Source organism: Oncorhynchus keta, chromosome 5 (assembly GCF_023373465.1).
Source record: "Oncorhynchus keta strain PuntledgeMale-10-30-2019 chromosome 5, Oket_V2, whole genome shotgun sequence".
Classification (NCBI taxonomy): domain Eukaryota; kingdom Metazoa; phylum Chordata; class Actinopteri; order Salmoniformes; family Salmonidae; genus Oncorhynchus; species Oncorhynchus keta.
The window spans coordinates 23,419,320-23,438,688 of NC_068425.1; the positions used below are offsets into that span (position 1 = coordinate 23,419,320).

Here is a 19,369-nt window from a genome sequence, read left to right on the forward strand (position 1 = left end):
CACTCAAAGAAACCCACAGGGTGACTGGATCTTACACTGACAGGGCCAATGTGGGTGCAGACTTTTGCTCAAGCCAAGCAGTGAAACACCTTCTACTAACCATCAATTGAGGCTTTGATTGTTACTGAATGGAGGATTGGTTGGATGGATGGATGGATGAGAAGCACTAAATTGGAACAAAGGATTTAATGTCAGAGAGGAAGAACACACCTTTGTTCTGGTGCTGGCTGTCTTCTCTCCTCCTCTCTAGCTCTTTGCGGTCGTAGTTCAAGCGCTTCAGACACATTATGCCATAATGCAAACTAACCCTGAGAAAGGTCAAGAGAGGTCAAAAGGTCAGGCGGTTAATAGAGGGCATGGCGACTGACTCTCACCTGTACTCAGAGAAAGTATTAGAGCACTCCGGTGTCTTTGACCCCGAGAAGGCCTGGAGACACACCTGCAGAGTGAGAGTGTCACAACAGCAGGAAATCTTTCAACATACCCTTTAACACCTGCATGTTTCCCATGCCACGAACACACACACTCACACACCAGAGAGAGAGAGCTAGAGTGTCAACAGAGGGAGAGAAAGAATGACGGAGAGAAAAGGAAAGGCAGTGAGTGAAGTGGGAGTGGGAAACAGTTGCAGAAGAAGAATTCATTGTTCATTTGCAGAAACTGGAATTTTGTCTATTTGCTTTTCACCACCCCCTCGAGGCAGAAAAACGCCTCCCCACCCAGGTGCCGAGGTTAATAACAGCAACATAAAGAGAAAGAGCGAGAGACAGATAGACGAGAGCAGGCCATACGTACCTATGGAAGCTGTCCACCATTTTGAGCTGTCCCCTCAGCTCCTTCTTGGTCAGGTGGTCCAGCATGCGGGCGTCCACCAGGGACTCCATGAAGTAGGAGCGGTACTGGGGCAGACCCAGGCTGGGCAGCCAGTCATTACCCACCCACTCATGGTTCATATCCCCATAGGCCAGGATCTGAGATGCAGAAGAGGACTCCTTCACTAGTGTCTCATTTGTTTCAGTTGTAGTTTGATTATTACTTATAGTACTTTTCTGTATTAATCATTTGTTTTTCAATGGCCACATACAATAGTGTAATTAGTGTGTTATATGTTGATGCCATTTAATACAGTGCTTCCATTCCTTACCTGATCCCAGCTAATCTCTTTCAGCTCCTTAGATGCAGCAGATGGACAGGAGAGAGAGAAACATGGGCAGAAAGAGCGAGAGAACAGAGGCAGAGCAGGATAGGGGGAGCAGGGAAGACAGATGGATGGAGGAAAAGCAGAGGGAGGAGGGGAGAAGACAGGAAACAGGAAGGAGAAGACAAAGGGAGGAACAGTGTGTTAGTGAACGGGTCATTAGTGTGAAGCAGTTTAGTGAACGGGTCATTAGTGTGAAGCAGTTTAGTGAACGGGTCATTAGTGTGAAGCAGTTTAGTTAACGGGTCATTAGTGTGAAGTAGTTTAGTGAACGGGTCATTAGTGTGAAGCAGTTTAGTGAACGGGTCATTAGTGTGAAGCAGTTTAGTGAACGGGTCATTAGTGTGAAGCAGTTTAGTGAACGGGTCATTAGTGTGAAGCAGTTTAGTGAACGGGTCATTAGTGTGAAGCAGTTTAGTGAACGGGTCATTAGTGTGAAGCAGTTTAGTGAACGGGTCATTAGTGTGAAGCAGTTTAGTGAACGGGTCATTAGTGTGAAGCAGTTTAGTGAACGGGTCATTAGTGTGAAGCAGTTTAGTGAACGGGTCATTAGTGTGAAGCAGTTTAGTGAACGGGTCATTAGTGTGAAGCAGTTTAGTGAACGGGTCATTAGTGTGAAGCAGTTTAGTGAACGGGTCATTAGTGTGAAGCAGTTTAGTGAACGGGTCATTAGTGTGAAGCAGTTTAGTGAACAGGTCATTAGTGTGAAGCAGTTTAGTGAACGGGTCATTAGTGTGAAGCAGTTTAGTGAACAGGTCATTAGTGTGAAGCAGTTTTAGTGAACAGGTCATTAGTGTGAAGCAGTTTAGTGAACAGGTCATTAGTGTGAAGCAGTTTAGTGAACGGGTCATTAGTGTGAAGCAGTTTAGTGAACGGGTCATTAGTGTGAAGCAGTTTAGTGAACGGGTCATTAGTGTGAAGCAGTTTAGTGAACGGGTCATTAGTGTGAAGCAGTTTAGTGAACGGGTCATTAGTGTGAAGCAGTTTAGTGAACAGGTCATTAGTGTGAAGCAGTTTAGTGAACGGGTCATTAGTGTGAAGCAGTTTAGTGAACAGGTCATTAGTGTGAAGCAGTTTAGTGAACAGGTCATTAGTGTGAAGCAGTTTAGTGAACGGGTCATTAGTGTGAAGCAGTTTAGTGAACGGGTCATTAGTGTGAAGCAGTTTAGTGAACGGGTCATTAGTGTGAAGCAGTTTAGTGAACGGGTCATTAGTGTGAAGCAGTTTAGTGAACGGGTCATTAGTGTGAAGCAGTTTAGTGAACGGGTCATTAGTGTGAAGCAGTTTAGTGAACGGGTCATTAGTGTGAAGCAGTTTAGTGAACGGGTCATTAGTGTGAAGCAGTTTAGTGAACGGGTCATTAGTGTGAAGCAGTTTAGTGAACGGGTCATTAGTGTGAAGCAGTTTAGTGAACGGGTCATTAGTGTGAAGCAGTTTAGTGAACGGGTCATTAGTGTGAAGCAGTTTAGTGAACGGGTCATTAGTGTGAAGCAGTTTAGTGAACGGGTCATTAGTGTGAAGCAGTTTAGTGAACGGGTCATTAGTGTGAAGCAGTTTAGTGAACGGGTCATTAGTGTGAAGCAGTTTAGTGAACAGGTCATTAGTGTGAAGCAGTTTTAGTGAACAGGTCATTAGTGTGAAGCAGTTTAGTGAACAGGTCATTAGTGTGAAGCAGTTTAGTGAACGGGTCATTAGTGTGAAGCAGTTTAGTGAACGGGTCATTAGTGTGAAGCAGTTTAGTGAAGTGAACGGGTCATTAGTGTGAAGCAGTTTAGTGAACGGGTCATTAGTGTGAAGTAGTTTAGTGAACGGGTCATTAGTGTGAAGCAGTTTAGTGAACGGGTCATTAGTGTGAAGCAGTTTAGTGAACAGGTCATTAGTGTGAAGCAGTTTAGTGAACAGGTCATTAGTGTGAAGCAGTTTACACTGAAACAGAAACTAGAGGGAGAGAAGAAGATGCTCAACACCAAGACCTTGTAGTCCCACAAACTCAGAAAAAGAGAGAGAGAGAGAGAGAGAGAGGGAGAGTCAGAGGGAGAGAGAGAAAGAGTTTAACTCCTAACTGAGCAGTATAAGTTATAACTGTAGAGCAATATATATTGACAGTGCATTCGGAAAGTAGTCAGACCCCTTGACCTTTTCCACATTTTGTTATGTTACAGAGTTATTCTAAAATGTATTAAAATGTTTTTTTTCCCTCATCAATCTACACACAGTACCCCATAATGACAAATCAAAACAGGTTTTTAGAAATGTTTGCAAATGTATTACAAATAAAAAACTGAAATATGAAGTATTCAGACACTTTTGGCAGCGATTACAGCCTCAAGTCTTCATGGGTATGACGCAACAAGCTTGGCACACCTGTATTTGGGGAGTTTCTCACATTCTTCTCTGGCTGGGCCACTCAAAGACATTCAGAGACTTGTCCCGAAGCCACTCCTGCATTGTCTTGGCTGTGTGCTTAGGGTTGTTATCCTGTTAAAAGGTGAACCTTCACCCCAGTCTGATGTCCTGAGCGCTCTGGTGCAGGTCTTCATCAAGGATCTCTCTGTACTTTGCTCTGTTCATCTTTCCCTCGATCCTGACTAGTCTCCCAGTCCCTGCTGCTGAAAAACATCCCCACAGCATGATGCTGCCACCACCATGCTTCACAGTAGTGATGGTGCCAGGTTTCTTCTAGACGTGATGCTTGGCATTCAGGCCAAAGAGTTCAATCTTGGTTTCATCAGACCAGATAATCTTGTTTCTCCTGGTCTGAAAGTCCTTTAGGTGCCTTTTGGCAAACACCAAGCAGGCTGTCATGTGCATTTTACTGAGGAGTGGCTTCCGTCTGGCCACTCTACCATAAAGGCCTGATTGGTGGAGTGCTGCAGAGATGGCTGCCCTTCTGGAAGATTCTCCCATCTCCACAGAGGAACTCTGGAGCTCTGTCAGAGTGACCATTGCTCAGTTTGGCCGGGCAGCCAACTCTAGGAAGAGTCTTGGTAGTTCCAAACTTCTTCCATTTAATAATGATGGAGGCCACTGTGGTCTTGGGGACCTTCAATGCTGCAGAAATGTTTTGGTACCCTTCCCCAGATCTGTGCCTCGACACAATCCTGTCTCGGAGCTCTACAGACAATTCCTTCGACCTCATGGCTTGCTTTTTGCTCTGACATGCACTGTCAAATGTGGGACCTTATATAGACAGGTGTGCCTTTCCAAATCATGTCCAATTAATTTAAATTTACCACAAGTGGACTCCAATCAAGTTGTAGAAACATCTCAAGGATGATCAATGGAAACAGGATGCACCTGAGCTCAATTTCAAGTGTCATAGCAAAGGGTCTGAATACTTATTTATGTAAATAAGGTATTTCAGTTTTTTATTTTTAATACATTTACAAACATTTCTAATAGCTTGTTTTCGATTGCCATTATGGGGTATTGTGTGTAGATTGATGAGGAAAAAAAATAATTGAATCCATTTTAGAATAAGGTTGTAATTTAACAAAATGTGGAAAAAGTGAAGGGGTCTGAATACTTTCCAATTGCACTGTAGATCACAGGAGGCTGCTGAGGGGAGGACGTCTCATAATAATGTCTGGAATGGAGTGAATGGAATGGTATCAATCACATGGAAACATGATGTGTTCGATCCCATTCCACTCATTCCTTTCCAGCCGTTACTAAGAGCCCGCCCTCCTCAATTAAGGTGCCACCAACCTCCTTTGACATACGTCAATGTTAGATGAACGTCGGTGTTAAATGTCTCGAAAATGTTGAGACATTAACATAACAGGACATACTTACCGGTTTGGTGGCTGCGTTTAACGACTCCATCTCAGCATGGGTCATCCACACGTTACTGGTCGACTGTGGTCACAAGACAGGAGAGAAAGAAAACATGATCGTCAGAAAAACTCAAATGTTTGTGTGTTGATGAGTCTGCTGTGAATGCATGTAACATTTTTATGTTCATCTCTACACATGTAAATGTGCATATACAGGTAACTGCCAAAATAATGGAACTACTTCAGTAAATGAGGGACACAAAGTATATTGAAAGCAGGTGCTACCACACAGGTGTGGTTCCTGAGTTAATTAAGCAATCACCATCCCATCAGGCTTAGGGTCATGTATAAAAATGTTGGGCAGGCCATTATTTTGGCGACCATGGCTATGCCCCCATAGGATGATAATGCACCCATCCACCGGGCACGAGTGGTCACCGAATAGTTTGATCAGCATGAAAACGATGTAAACCATATGCCATGGCCGTCTCAGTCACCAGATCTCAACCCAATTGAACACTTATGGAAGATTCTGGAGTGGTGCCTGAAACAGCCTTTTCTACCACCATCAACAAAACACCAAATAATGGAATTCCTCATAGAAGAATGGTGTCACATCTCTCCAATAGAGTTCCAGACACTTGTAGACTGTGTCAAGGTGCATTGAAGCTGTTCTGGTGGCTCATGGTGGCCCAACACCCTATTAAGACACTTTATGTTGGCGTTTCCTCAATTTTGGCAGTTACCTGTACGTATATGTGTGTATATCAATATAGTTTCATGTGTACCCCTATAATTGTGTCTACATGGTTTGTGTTCTGTGAGTGTGTACTAGTGAGACTACTAACAGAGCGATTGCTGGCCGGGGCAGATGGGCTGGTGAGGGACACCATCTCCTGGATGGCCAGTCTCAGTTTGAGGCGGTGCAGGGGGTTACTGATGCCAATCTCCCTCTGGATCTCTGTGTCAGACAGGTTGGCCATGATGGCGCCACTCTTCACGTTGGCACGACAGGCTGCCACGTACCATGCTGGCATTCCCACCCACAGCTGGAGTAGAGAGGGAAAGAGGTGAGCTAGAAACAGATTGGCTAGAATGTAGTGATCGTGGGGGTTTATATGGCTATAAAGGTTTCCCATCTATCTATCAAACATCTATGATTACCTCTAGCCAGGAGACCACAGTGGGTCCATCCCAGGATGCAAAGGGAAGACCCTGACGACACGCCTCCTCCAGCAGCTCATGTCTGGGGGAGAGAGACCGGGGGAGACAGAGGTTGAATAAGCATAAAACGAAAAGTGCTTTCTGAAAGAGTGGAAGAAAAGCAGTGGAACAGAGTGGAAAGAGAAATGACTTCAGGAGAGAAATGAATCGGAGGGTGATATTCCCTGAGACCCACTTCCTTTTGCTGCGGCGGTTGTCAACAGTTCCTGTCATGCTTCCCTTGGTCAGTCCCATAGAATCCCCAGTACCCAGGTCCTCAGAAGGCGTAGAGGCTGAGAGACACAGGGGTCATGGGTTACAAAGACGACAAATATCGGTGTCAACACCAGGTGGACTTCGACCTGTTGCAGTTGAAACACATTTAAAGTCATGGACTACGTCGCTTTTCGAGTATAATTTCAATTCTCTCTCACCCAGAGAGGCAGACTCTCGCCCAGACGGGCACATCCTTCCCTTTTCCTTCTTCCCAAAAAGGCGGCCGATGGAAGACTTGATGCTTTTCTTTTTACTGGCTTTGTGGAGAGAGTCCTGACTGCTGTTGGAACTGCTGCCATCTGCTGACAGACTAAGAGACAGAAGAGACAGATGGAATAAGAGAAACAGGGAAGGAACGAACCATATGAGCACTACAGGGTTTCCTCTATGATGGTTGGCTGTCATACCTGCGGAATTCCCTGGGGTCGTCCATCATGGCCCCTGGGTGGGTGAGGGTCATCCTGTCAAGTCGCAGCGCTCGGGGGGTGGGTGGAGGGGTGGAGTCAAGAAGGGCAAGGGACCGATCATCCTCTTTGTTGTTCTGGAGGGTAAAGTTGGAACACATTTAGGGGCCTTATACAGTATGTATACTGTACGCACGCATGTACACACACCACAGGAGGTTGGTGACCACTTAATTGGGGAGCATGGTTTCCATGTAGAAAAAGGAGGAAGGGTACAGGTACACAATAGTAGATTTTGGTAGACAGAAGGTGCTCTTTGGTAAAAGGGGTAAATGGGTCATCAAAAAGAAAGGAGGACCAAGACACTCTTCATACAATTCATTAAAATGCCTTTATTTGTATGGCATGTTCAATGGAAACAAAGTTTTAAAACTCTGCCGCGGTTCGGCTGCATGGCCTTCGTCAGGGAGTACAAAGAAATGATAATACAATGTCCTCTTTTTAACAGCTTTTTCCAATAAACCCTGATTTAAAGAGGGAGTAGTTACAGCATTTATTAGACAACACCTAGTAAGCAATACTAAACACATTAAAAAGTGAAATCCTGTAAATATGTTCTCAAAAATGTGTTTGTTTAATGCCATTTCATTCACTCTGTTCCAGACATTATTATGAGCCGTCCTCCCCTCAGCAGCCTCCACTGACACACACAAAGACTCACACATTCCCAACACACCCACACACAGACAGAGCAGCTGTACCTGTCTATCTGTCTCGCGGTGAGGGGAGTGGGACAGGCGAGGGGTGGAGACCCCAGAACTGGGGGGAGAAGGGGAGGCCAGGGTGGAGGAGGTGAGGGATTGAGGGATGAAGCCGCGTCCCATACTGTCCCTCCCCAGGGAGGAGGGTGGGATGGGGGAACCGTCCAGAGCCACACTGCTAACCCTGCTCTCGATCTCCTCCGCCCGCAACTCTGTACTCTCCTTCTCTTCCTGGATCAGCCTGACAGAGAGAATTGGGGGAGAGGGGGAGAGAGATAGACAGACAAACAGGTCGGAGAGAGAGAGGGTAAACAGAGTGAAAAGGGGAGAAGAGGGAAAGAGGGGAGATTTAGGAGCATGTCAGACGGAAGTCCAATGAATGTTGGTCTTGAATGAGAAAATGAAAAGAAACCTCGGATGAATCTTCTCCACCTGCATTTGACCTAAACTGCTTGTACACAATCACAGCACCTCTCTACCTGCATCCCTTCCTCCACCTCCCTTACTTGATCTCCTTGTTGATTGCCTCTAGTTGTTCCTGCAGCATGATGGCCAGTGTCTGGACATCAGTCTGTCCGCTGGGAGACAGCAGCTCCGAGCCAAACAGTGTCTCTCTGTCGTCCTCATCGTCAGAGCAACCGTGGTCCACACCCCCCTCAAACCCGGTCCTCAGCAGTGCTGACCCACTGTCCCAGTCCCCGTACTGCACACATACACATACGCACAAACACACATGCAAGCATGCACACACACATACACACAGAGAAGGCTCAGTTTGTTGTGTTGTGATGCTTATGACCATGTCAACTATATCAATGTGCCTATATCATTATCAATATTAGACACGCCAAAGGTGATCATGTGATCATGTAACCTCTGACCTTGCTGGTGTCCTCCCGGGCTGTGCTCCAGCGCCCGCGATGAGTCCGCCTGACCACGGCCACTGTGTTGGAGTTACCGTAGTGATCCAGGTGAGCGGTGGAGCCCGTGGGGAGGGAGCCGCCCCCGTGGGAGTACCTCAGCTCCAGAGCACTGCCAGGGAGAGACCTGAGAGAGGTAGGGAGGGAGGGAGGGAGGGAGAGAGAGAGAAACAGAGAGAGAGGGAGAAGAGAAAGATAGACTGATATAGACAGTGAGTGGGAGAGATAATTGGAATGTACATTCATCCAGCCTCTCTGCTCCATATGTACAGGCCACACCTGAACCTATACTGAGAGTAGGAGAGAGGTTATAGGAAGCACATAACACTGCAAACCACTTATACTACTTGGTTACAATACTGCCAGCCAATTCCATAGGCAGCAGCTGTATGAGGTGTGTAGGAGGTGTGTTGAGGAAGGGAGGGAGACCTGGAATAGCAGGACCCGCCGGGTCTCAGTCTGAGCTGGTCCAACTCCAGCTGAATCCTCTCCAGCTCGGCTATCAGCTGGTCCTGAAACAGGGAAAGAAATAGAGAATAAGTTAATACAATTAAATATTTAATTATAGTATGTGAAAATGGAATTATCTCTTGATATACCTTGTTTGCTAGAAGGTCGTCCTGGATCTTCTTCATGTTAGAAAGTTCCTCAGAGAGAGCATTCTGAAAGGATCACCATTAAGAAAAAAACTTTATTAGGTCTACTGCATAACAACAACATATCTGTAATTACACATTATCAATGCCATGAGGTCCGAACTGTATTCCAGAGTAGCTGTTTAGAGCCAGAGTGGGTTTAATATTGAAGTGACAACAGTCTTGAATAGAAACTGGATGAAGACGATTGTGTTGACTGTTTTGAGTGGGAACTATGCTCAGTGTGAAGAGGTGTGAGAGGGTGTGAGTGGGCTGGTAAGTAAGTACCTTGTCCTCCAGAGCAGCCATCCTCTCCTTTAGATGGAGCTGAAGCCTTTCGTTAGACTCAGACAGCAGCTTGTCCACCGTGTCAGACAGACGCTTGTTGTGTTCATCATTCATCCTCTCCCTCTGCCTCGCCTAGGGAAAGGAGAGGGGAAGAGAGAGAGAGAGAGAGAGAGAGAGAGAGAGAGAGAGAGAGAGAGAGAGAGAGAGAAAGAGAAAGAGAAAGAGAAAGAGAAAAGAGAGAGATTAGGGAGCTAAATAGTGAGGTATTTTCATGTCTGTTATTGTTTCTACTGTTGATCCTGTTGCAATCTTGGACAAGGCTTCTCCAGTTGGGAAACTCTGTGTGCCTCCCTTGCCCTGAGGCAGGGAGAGAGTAAAATAGAAAAATGGAAGGACAGAGGGTGAGCGGATAGTTAACAGCGACCTTTCTGCTTGACTGAGTGAGAGAGAAGGAGATTGGGATCTGAATACAGACTGACAAATAGAGGGTTTAGAACATTAGTATGCCATTGTAGAGTAAAGAGTGATAAAGGAATGGTATGAAAGAGGGGGTGGAAGGGAGAAAAGGAAAAGGGAGAGCGAGCATGACTCACCCTCTGTAACTCCTGATTCTTCTCCTCTAGTTGCGCCTCCATCTGTCGCAGTCGCTCCTCAAAGTTACCATGACGCTCCTCAGCCTGTGATGCAAGAGGAGGAGGGTGAGGAGTCAAAACAGGCAGCATGTCAGAATGTTGATAGAACATAATTATGACTGCGCAACCTTGGGTTGGGTAAAACGTTTGATTTGAGTGATCTCCTGTCTGTGCAGATCATAGTCAAACACAGTAGGATGTTTTCTAGAATACACATTCACTTCTGATCTGTTTGCAGATGTCAGACAGTGGGGGTCAGTGCTGTTTAAGATTGAGTTTTTCATGAGCATGGCCTTATTTCTATTACAGCATGTTGAATGACTGTCATTCATATTCCATTCACCCAGTTCAATGTAACAACGATAGGTTTAGGCTACTACAGGATACTCAAATTTGACCTATAACCTCATGAGGTTGCTACAACTTAGCCTATGAATGAAAGTTTACAACGTAGGTGCACACAGGTCGAGAGAAAATGTTGAGGTGGCAGACAGTGACACATGGACAGACAGTGACACATTCAATACCGCCTTCCACACTCTTGCCTGCATCTAGCTGATATAGGGTGTAATCATTAGTCCAACAGGTGCAAACAAGAGTTTCTATTGAAAGAATTCAGGTATGTTCAATTTGCTTCCGTTTAAGAAACATTTCCCAACAGAATTGGCTGAATGAATACACTTCTGAGCACGCGTAAACACAGTTCACTTTCATAGCAGCCACTTTGTATTCCTTCTTGCATCCATGCGCTCTCCTCCTCTCACCTTGTCCCCCCCTATGTGACCAGGCGGAAAAAAAATTCCAAGCCAAACCATATCATAACCACTACTCATAGCCTACATGTTGTCACCATATTAGCTAAAGTAACGTCATAGTCAACATAGCTAATTACAACTAACACAATAGTAAACCCACTACAATCATGAAGTAACATTACACTGGCAGGCCCCGATGGCAATAAATTAGTAAAAGTTTACCTTGACTTGGAAGAGTTCCAGTGTTATGTTGGATAGTCATAGCCAGCTAGCTAACATAGCATCCCTCTGTTTGAGCAGGGTGTTTGAGTAGGCTAAACTAGCTAGCTGCATTTGCTAGCTAAGTAAGTGAAACTGAAAGTGGAATAAATGAATTTGTTCAAAACTGTTCAACTATTGTCTTTCTCAGCTATCATGCAGTATTTTTCTGTTACCCAAAATAAATTACTCACCACATGTATGCACTGCAGTGCTAGCTAGATGTAGCTTATGCTTTCAGTACTAGATTCATTCTCTGATCCTTTGATTGGGTGGACAACATGTCAGTTCATTCTGCAAGAGCTCTGATAGGTTGGAGGACGTCCTCCAGAAGTTGTCATAATTACTGTTAATACTTCCGGCACCGACAGAGATGGCCGCCTCGCTTCGCGTTCCTAGGAAACTATGCAGTTTTTAGTTTTTTTAGGTGTTATTTCTTACATTAGTACCCCAGGTCATCTTAGGTTTCATTACATACAGTCGAGAAGAACTACTGAATATAAGATCAGCGTCAACTCACCATCAGTACGACCAAGAATATGTTTTTCGCGACGCGGATCCTGTGTTCTGCCTTACAAACAGGACAACGGAATGGATCGCATGCAGCGACCCAAAAAAACGACTCAGAAAAAGAGGGAAACGCGGCGGTCTTCTGGTCAGACTCCGGAGACGGGCACACCGTGCACCACTCCCTAGCATTCTTCTTGCCAATGTCCAGTCTCTAGACAACAAGGTTGATGAAATCCGAGCAAGGGTAGCATTCCAGAGGGACATCAGAGACTGTAACGTTCTCTGCTTCACGGAAACATGGCTCACTGGAGACACGCTATCCGAAGCGGTGCAGCCAACGGGTTTCTCCACGCATCGCGCCGACAGAAACAAACACCTTTCTGGTAAGAAGAGGGGCGGGGCGTATGCCTTATGGCTAACGAGACATGGTTTGATGAAAGAAACATACAGGAACTCAAATCCTTCTGTTCACCTGATTTAGAATTCCTCACAATCAAATGTAGACCGCATTATCTACCAAGAGAATTCTCTTCGATTATAATCACAGCCGTATATATCCCCCCCCCCCCAAGCAGACACATCGATGGCTCTGAACGAACTTTATTTAACTCTTTGCAAACTGGAAACAATTTATCCGGAGGCTGCATTCATTGTAGCTGGGGATTTTAACAAGGCTAATCTGAAAACAAGACTCCCTAAATTTTATCAGCATATCGATTGCGCAACCAGGGGTGGAAAAACCTTGGATCATTGTTACTCTAACTTCCGCGACGCATATAAGGGCCTGCCCCGCCCCCCTTTCGGAAAAGCTGACCACGACTCCATTTTGCTGATCCCTACCTACAGACAGAAACTAAAACTAGAGGCTCCCACGCTGAGGTCTGTCCAACGCTGGTCCGACCAAGCTGACTCCACACTCCAAGACTGCTTCCATCACGTGGACTGGGATATGTTTCGTATTGCGTCAGATAACAACATTGACGAATACGCTGATTCGGTGTGCGAGTTCATTAGAACATGCGTTGAAGATGTCGTTCCCATAGCAACGATTAAAACATTCCCTAACCAGAAACCGTGGATTGATGGCAGCATTCGCGTGAAACTGAAAGCGCGAACCACTGCTTTTAATCAGGGCAAGGTGTCTGGTAACATGACCGAATACAAACAGTGCAGCTATTCCCTCCGCAAGGCTATCAAACAAGCTAAGCGTCAGTACAGAGACAAAGTAGAATCTCAATTCAATGGCTCAGACACAAGAGGCATGTGGCAGGGTCTACAGTCAATCACGGACTACAAGAAGAAACCCAGCCCAGTCACGGACCAGGATGTCTTGCTCCCAGGCAGACTAAATAACTTTTTTGCCCGCTTTGAGGACAATACAGTGCCACTGACACGGCCTGCAACGAAAACATGCGGTCTCTCCTTCACTGCAGCCGAGATGAGTAAGACATTTAAACGTGTTAACCCTCGCAAGGCTGCAGGCCCAGACGGCATCCCCAGCCGCGCCCTCAGAGCATGCGCAGACCAGCTGGCCGGTGTGTTTACGGACATATTCAATCAATCCCTATACCAGTCTGCTGTTCCCACATGCTTCAAGAGGGCCACCATTGTTCCTGTTCCCAAGAAAGCTAAGGTAACTGAGCTAAACGACTACCGCCCCGTAGCACTCACTTCCGTCATCATGAAGTGCTTTGAGAGACTAGTCAAGGACCATATCACCTCCACCCTACCTGACACCCTAGACCCACTCCAATTTGCTTACCGCCCAAATAGGTCCACAGACGATGCAATCTCAACCACACTGCACACTGCCCTAACTCATCTGGACAAGAGGAATACCTATGTGAGAATGCTGTTCATCGACTACAGCTCGGCATTCAACACCATAGTACCCTCCAAGCTCGTCATCAAGCTCGAGACCCTGGGTCTCGACCCCGCCCTGTGCAACTGGGTACTGGACTTCCTGACGGGCCGCCCAGGTGGTGAGGGTAGGTAACAACATCTCCTCCCCTCTGATCCTCAACACTGGGGCCCCACAAGGGTGCGTTCTGAGCCCTCTCCTGTACTCCCTGTTCACCCACGACTGCGTGGCCACGCACGCCTCCAACTCAATCATCAAGTTTGCGGACGACACAACAGTGGTAGGCTTGATTACCAACAACGACGAGACGGCCTACAGGGAGGAGGTGAGGGCCCTCGGAGTGCGGTGTCAGGAAAATAACCTCACACTCAACGTCAACAAAACTAAGGAGATGATTGTGGACTTCAGGAAACAGCAGAGGGAACACCCCCCTCCCCACATCAATGGAACAGTAGTGGAGAGGGTAGCAAGTTTTAAGTTCCTCGGCATACACATCACAGACAAACTGAATTGGTCCACTCACACAGACAGCATCGTGAAGAAGGCGCAGCAGCGCCTCTTCAACCTCAGGAGGCTGAAGAAATTCGGCTTGTCACCAAAAGCACTCACAAACTTCTACAGGTGCACAATCGAGAGCATCCTGGTGGGCTGTATCACCGCCTGGTACGGCAACTGCTCCGCCCTCAACCGTAAGGCTCTCCAGAGGGTAGTGAGGTCTGCACAACGCATCACCGGGGGCAAACTACCTGCCCTCCAGGACACCTACACCACCTGATGTTACAGGAAGGCCATAAAGATCATCAAGGACATCAACCACCCGAGCCACTGCCTGTTCACCCCGCTATCATCCAGAAGGCGAGGTCAGTACAGGTGCATCAAAGCTGGAACCGAGAGACTGAAAAACAGCTTCTATCTCAAGGCCATCAGACTGTTAAACAGCCACCACTAACATTGAGTGGCTGCTGCCAACACACTGACACTGACACTGACTCAACTCCAGCCACATTAATAATGGGAATTGATGGGAATGATGTAAATATATCACTAGCCACTTTAAACAATGCTACCTTATATAATGTTACTTACCCTACATTATTCATCTCATATGCATACGTATATACTGTACTCTATATCATCGACTGCATCCTTATGTAATACATGTATCACTAGCCACTTTAACTATGCCACTTTGTTTACATACTCATCTTATATGTATATACTGTACTCGATACCATCTACTGTATCTTGCCTATGCTGCTCTGTACCATCACTCATTCATGTATCCTTATGTACATATTCTTTATCCCCTTACACTGTGTATAAGACAGTAGTTTAGGAATTGTTAGTTAGATTACTTGTTGGTTATTACTGCATTGTCGGAACTAGAAGCACAAGCATTTCAGATTACTTGTTGGTTATTACTGCATTGTCGGAACTAGAAGCACAAGCATTTCGCTACACTCGCATTAACATCTGCTAACCATGTGTATGTGACAAATAAAATTTGATTTGATTTTGTGTAAGTCTATGGAAGGGGGTGAGAACCATTTTGGGGGTATTGTATTGTACCCAGAGGAGAATAGAAGCTAGCTGTCCCCCAGATACACCATGGTTCTACATTACAGAGTGATGTTATTGCAAAATAGTGGGTTTTAATAAATTATTTGGTGACGTGATTATATTTAGTATAGTTTTATCTGAAAAGGATAACTTAAATGTTTTACTATTTTTTATTTTTTATGAAATTCACTGAGGAGGATGGTGCTCCCCTTCCTCCTCTGAGGAGCCTCCACTAATGTCAGTGTACATGAATATGATTTGGAGTGACATTTCAGGCATCTTGCCTCAACAAGTACTACATAATTGGTTCTTTAGGGTTATGCTGATGATTGAGACATTTACATCTCCTTGAAAATCATGTTTGTTATAAATTATAAAATACAAGCAATGAATTATCATACAGCTCTTGACATGTTCTGCACCTGAGGCTGAACTACAATGTGACAGTGTGATGAATAGTGTGATGAAGCAGCATTCATTATCATGCAGGGCTCGTAGCAGCTATTTATTTATTTCAGATTTTGATTTGATATTTATTTGATTTGAGCGTTCTGTCAATTTTACACACAAATGCACGCTTTGATGTACTCACACACGCACGCACGCGCGCGCACACACACACACACACACAAATGCATGCTCGCACACACACACACACACACACACACACACACACACACACACACACACACACACACACACACACACACACACACACACACACACACACACACACACACACACACACACACACACACACACACACACACACACACACACACACACACACACGCGCACACACACACAGGTAGTGGAGGTGGTGTACCTTGTTGAGTGCAGCCACTCTCTGGGCGAGCTGGGCCTCTATCTCAGGCAGCGTCTCGGCCCTCTGCAGGGTCTGCTGCAGCTTCTGCTTGGCATCGTCTAGACGCTCCTGGAGCTGCCTGTTCTTCTCCTCACTCTGCAGGAGTGGAGGAGGACGAGGAGGAGGAAGAGGAGGAAGAGGGAGAGGTAAGATGAGGAGGAAGAGAAGGGGGAGAAGGAATTTAACCTCACAGTCAGTAACAAAAATAATTCTTAACCCTGAACGCAAAATGCAGAGCTTTTATCATTGCTAAACTACCAATCCTCTCCACTAACAGAAACAACCAGGAGAAAGCAGGTCACTTCACCCACCTGCCTGTAGAGGGAGTCTTTACTGGCCAGGTCATTCTCCAGCCTGTCTTTAATGTCGTGGAGAGACGTCGCCTCCCTCTGGGCACTTAGGTACCTGCAGGCACACAGCACAATGACATACAGCAGATACATCTTGAAGGCAATGTCGTACAACTGAACACAACAGACACAATTGCCTATGGCAAAAGACATTCCCTGGTGTATTCAGGGGGGGGGGGGTGGATAGACAGTTGTATTTACCTGCGTTCTAAAGTAGTTATTCTCTCCTCCATGTCCTCTCTCTGACAAAGAGCCTGAGAGAGGAGAAAGGGGGAGGGACAGACAGAGGAAAAGAGAGAAATAGAAAGAGGGAGAAAAACATAAAAGTCGGATATGATCAAAGAGACTTGGCGCTGCTGGCTAAACCACTAGAACTGTAGCTGAAGTATGATAATGGTTAGTAGAAGGAAGTTGTTGACAGAGGAAACACGTCTCTGCCAATTGACAGATGTTATTGCACAAGTCCTGGAGGAGGGGGAGGAGGAGGGAAGAAGGAGGAGGGAAAAAGGAGGAGGAGGGAAGAAGGAGGAGGGAAAAAGGAGTAGGAGGGAAGAAGGAGGGAAAAAGGAGGAGGAGGGAAGAAGGAGGAGGGAAAAGGGAGGAGGGAAAAAGGAGGAGGGAAAAAGGAGGAGGAGGGAAGAAGGAAGAGGGAAAAAGGAGGAGGGAAGAAGGAGGAGGGAAGAAGGAGGAGGAGGAAGGAAGAAGGAGGAGGGAAAAAGGAGGAGGAGGGAAGAAGGAGGAGGGGAAAAGGAGGAGGAGGGAAGAAGGAAGAGGGAAAAAGGAGGAGGGAAGAAGGAGGAGGGAAGAAGGAGGAGGAGGGAAGAAGGAGGAGGGAAGGAGGAGGAAGGAAGAAGGAGGAGGGAAAAAGGAGGAGGAGGGAAGAAGGAGGAGGAGGGAAGAAGGAGGAGGGAAAAAGGAGGAGGGAAGAAGGAGGAGGGAAGAAGGAGGAGGAGGAATGGGAGGGAGAGGAGGAGGGAGGAGGAGGTAGGGGGTGTGGTGACTGGGTGGCTCTGGGACCACTTGCCCCAAAATTCCTCCCAGTCCCAAGCCACCAATCAGCTGTGTGAGTGACAGCACCGGCTTCTATCCACGTGCTTGCCTGTTTACTAGTGATACTGTCGCCATGGCTACAGGGCAATTCTCACACATACAGTACAGTACAGTAGCAGTTATTGCTGCCAAGTAGGAAAATGGCTCTGTTGCCACAGGAAACTGTTACATTTCTCTAATAGAGTAGGGAAAACAGACACACATTTCTCTCTAGCGCAATGAGATGCTGACACACACGCGTATTTTCAACCAATTGGGAAGTAGAGCTCACCTCCTTCACATCCCTCTGCAGTTTCTGATTGGCTTCCTCTGACTTGGTCACCTCCCTCCTAGCTGCAGTCAACTGTTCCTCGATCTCCCCAACCTGGAGGGTGACATAATAGTTACACACAAGAAGCCACCATCTGGGTCAGTATCACATCTATGAAAGTCATATTCCTTATAACATATGCATGTCTGGTGTATGTATGACTCAAACTGTTAGTTATCTCTATTTGTCACTCACCTGTCTGCACATGAGGGCCAGTCTTTCTTTCAGCTGGGCCAGCTCTGCTCTCTGCCGCTCTATCTCTGTTTCTCTCTGTCTCTCTCTGTCAATCTCTCCATCCTCCAGGATGGAGGAGGGTCCATTGGGCAGCCGCTGTGAGAGGAAGAAGGAGAGGAAAACGACAAGGAAAAGACAACATCATGTAAAGATGGAAATGTGATGTGACTCCTTAAACTCCAAGCAAACTATGCAGCACATGAGACACTAATACTTCAACATTTACTTCAGCCAATACAGCATAAATCCCCTCACCTCTTTCCCATTTTCTAAGCCTTGTTGGCGTCTTTTGATTTGGTCTCGTAGAGAATGGCACTAGGTAGAGATGGAGAACAGAAAGGTTTAGAAAAGATGCTTTATCTGCAGACAGAGGAAAAGGAGAACGAGCAGAGGAGGATAACTCACCTCATTTGAGGAGGACTCCAGCTCTTCCTCTAAAACAGTCACTCGCTCCAGAGCCACACGTAACCTCTCTCGCACCTAAGGAGGTCCCAGACAGACAGAGGGGGAGAGAAAGACGAGATAGTGGAAAGGGAGAAAGAGAGTGGGAGTGAAGGGGAGAGAGAGAGGTGGATGTTAGTACATAAGGTTAAGAATAAATCCTGTGGAGCCAGCCCACTCACTCCTCCATTTAGCACCCAGAGTGACCTTCTTGTCCAGCCCTTTACCACACACACACACACACACACACACACACACACACACACACACACACACACACACACACACACACACACACACACACACACACACACACACACACACACACACACACACACACACACACACACACACACACACACACCTTCTCATCCAGGGCTTTGTGGTGTTCGAACAGGGACTTGAGGGCCTTGAGGACCTCCACCTCGCTGGAGACTCCGGCAGGAGACTGGGCCTGCCTCTTCACCACTGTCATCCTCAGACTGCGCTCATGACGAGACACAAGGCACTCCAGATGCTCCAGCAGCAGCTGGACACACAGAGAGCAGGGGCCACTTGGAATAAGGATCTGATCTACATGACAACAGGATTTCAGCATGCTTATAGGGAAAGACACTCAACAAGCACAGCACTTACACAAATGACTGATGACTGGCTGAGAGAAATTGATGATAAAAATATTGTGAGGGCTGTCTTGTTAGACTTCAGTGCAGCTTTTGACATTATCGATCATAGTCTGCTGCTGAAAAAACGTATGTGTTATGGCTTTACACCCACTGCTATAATGTGGATAACAAGTTACTTGTCTAACAGAACACAGAGGCTGTTCTTTAATGGAAGCCTCTCAAATATAATCCAGTTATAATCAGGAATTCCCGAGGGTTTTCAATTTTTACTAATGACATGCCACTGACTTTGAGTAAAGCCAGAGTGTCTATGTATGCGGATGACTCAACACGTCAGCTACTACAGCGACTGAAATGACTGCAACACTCAACACGTCAGCTACTACAGCGACTGAAATGACTGCAACACTCAACACGTCAGCTACTACAGCGACTGAAATGACTGCAACACTTATT

At 46.3% G+C, this 19,369-nt stretch overlaps 1 protein-coding gene across 4 annotated transcripts in view; it reads right to left on the reverse strand.

Annotated features, from left to right (window-relative positions):
* LOC118376123 (liprin-alpha-3-like) overlaps positions 1–19,369 on the reverse strand; it is a 186,229-nt gene that overhangs the window by 26,775 nt on the left and 140,085 nt on the right. For 3 of the 4 annotated variants that reach the window (XM_052519149.1, XM_052519150.1, XM_052519151.1), the window contains 24 exons: positions 18,652–18,816; positions 18,252–18,326; positions 18,102–18,161; positions 17,808–17,942; positions 17,574–17,666; positions 16,454–16,506; positions 16,214–16,307; positions 15,864–15,998; positions 10,055–10,138; positions 9,462–9,593; positions 9,138–9,200; positions 8,968–9,050; positions 8,500–8,665; positions 8,125–8,321; positions 7,619–7,859; positions 6,861–6,994; positions 6,612–6,763; positions 6,374–6,470; positions 6,139–6,220; positions 5,823–6,023; positions 4,994–5,056; positions 1,145–1,171; positions 796–971; positions 211–308 (listed from right to left, as the gene is read on the reverse strand). In XM_052519149.1, the coding sequence (XP_052375109.1) occupies positions 211–308; positions 796–971; positions 1,145–1,171; positions 4,994–5,056; positions 5,823–6,023; positions 6,139–6,220; positions 6,374–6,470; positions 6,612–6,763; positions 6,861–6,994; positions 7,619–7,859; positions 8,125–8,321; positions 8,500–8,665; positions 8,968–9,050; positions 9,138–9,200; positions 9,462–9,593; positions 10,055–10,138; positions 15,864–15,998; positions 16,214–16,307; positions 16,454–16,506; positions 17,574–17,666; positions 17,808–17,942; positions 18,102–18,161; positions 18,252–18,326; positions 18,652–18,816 (2,806 nt within the window). Of the gene's footprint in view, positions 1–210; positions 309–795; positions 972–1,144; positions 1,172–4,993; positions 5,057–5,822; positions 6,024–6,138; positions 6,221–6,373; positions 6,471–6,611; positions 6,764–6,860; positions 6,995–7,618; positions 7,860–8,124; positions 8,322–8,499; positions 8,666–8,967; positions 9,051–9,137; positions 9,201–9,461; positions 9,594–10,054; positions 10,139–15,863; positions 15,999–16,213; positions 16,308–16,453; positions 16,507–17,573; positions 17,667–17,807; positions 17,943–18,101; positions 18,162–18,251; positions 18,327–18,651; positions 18,861–19,369 lie in introns of all 4 variants that reach the window. The other variant, XM_052519152.1, reaches the window with a different exon arrangement.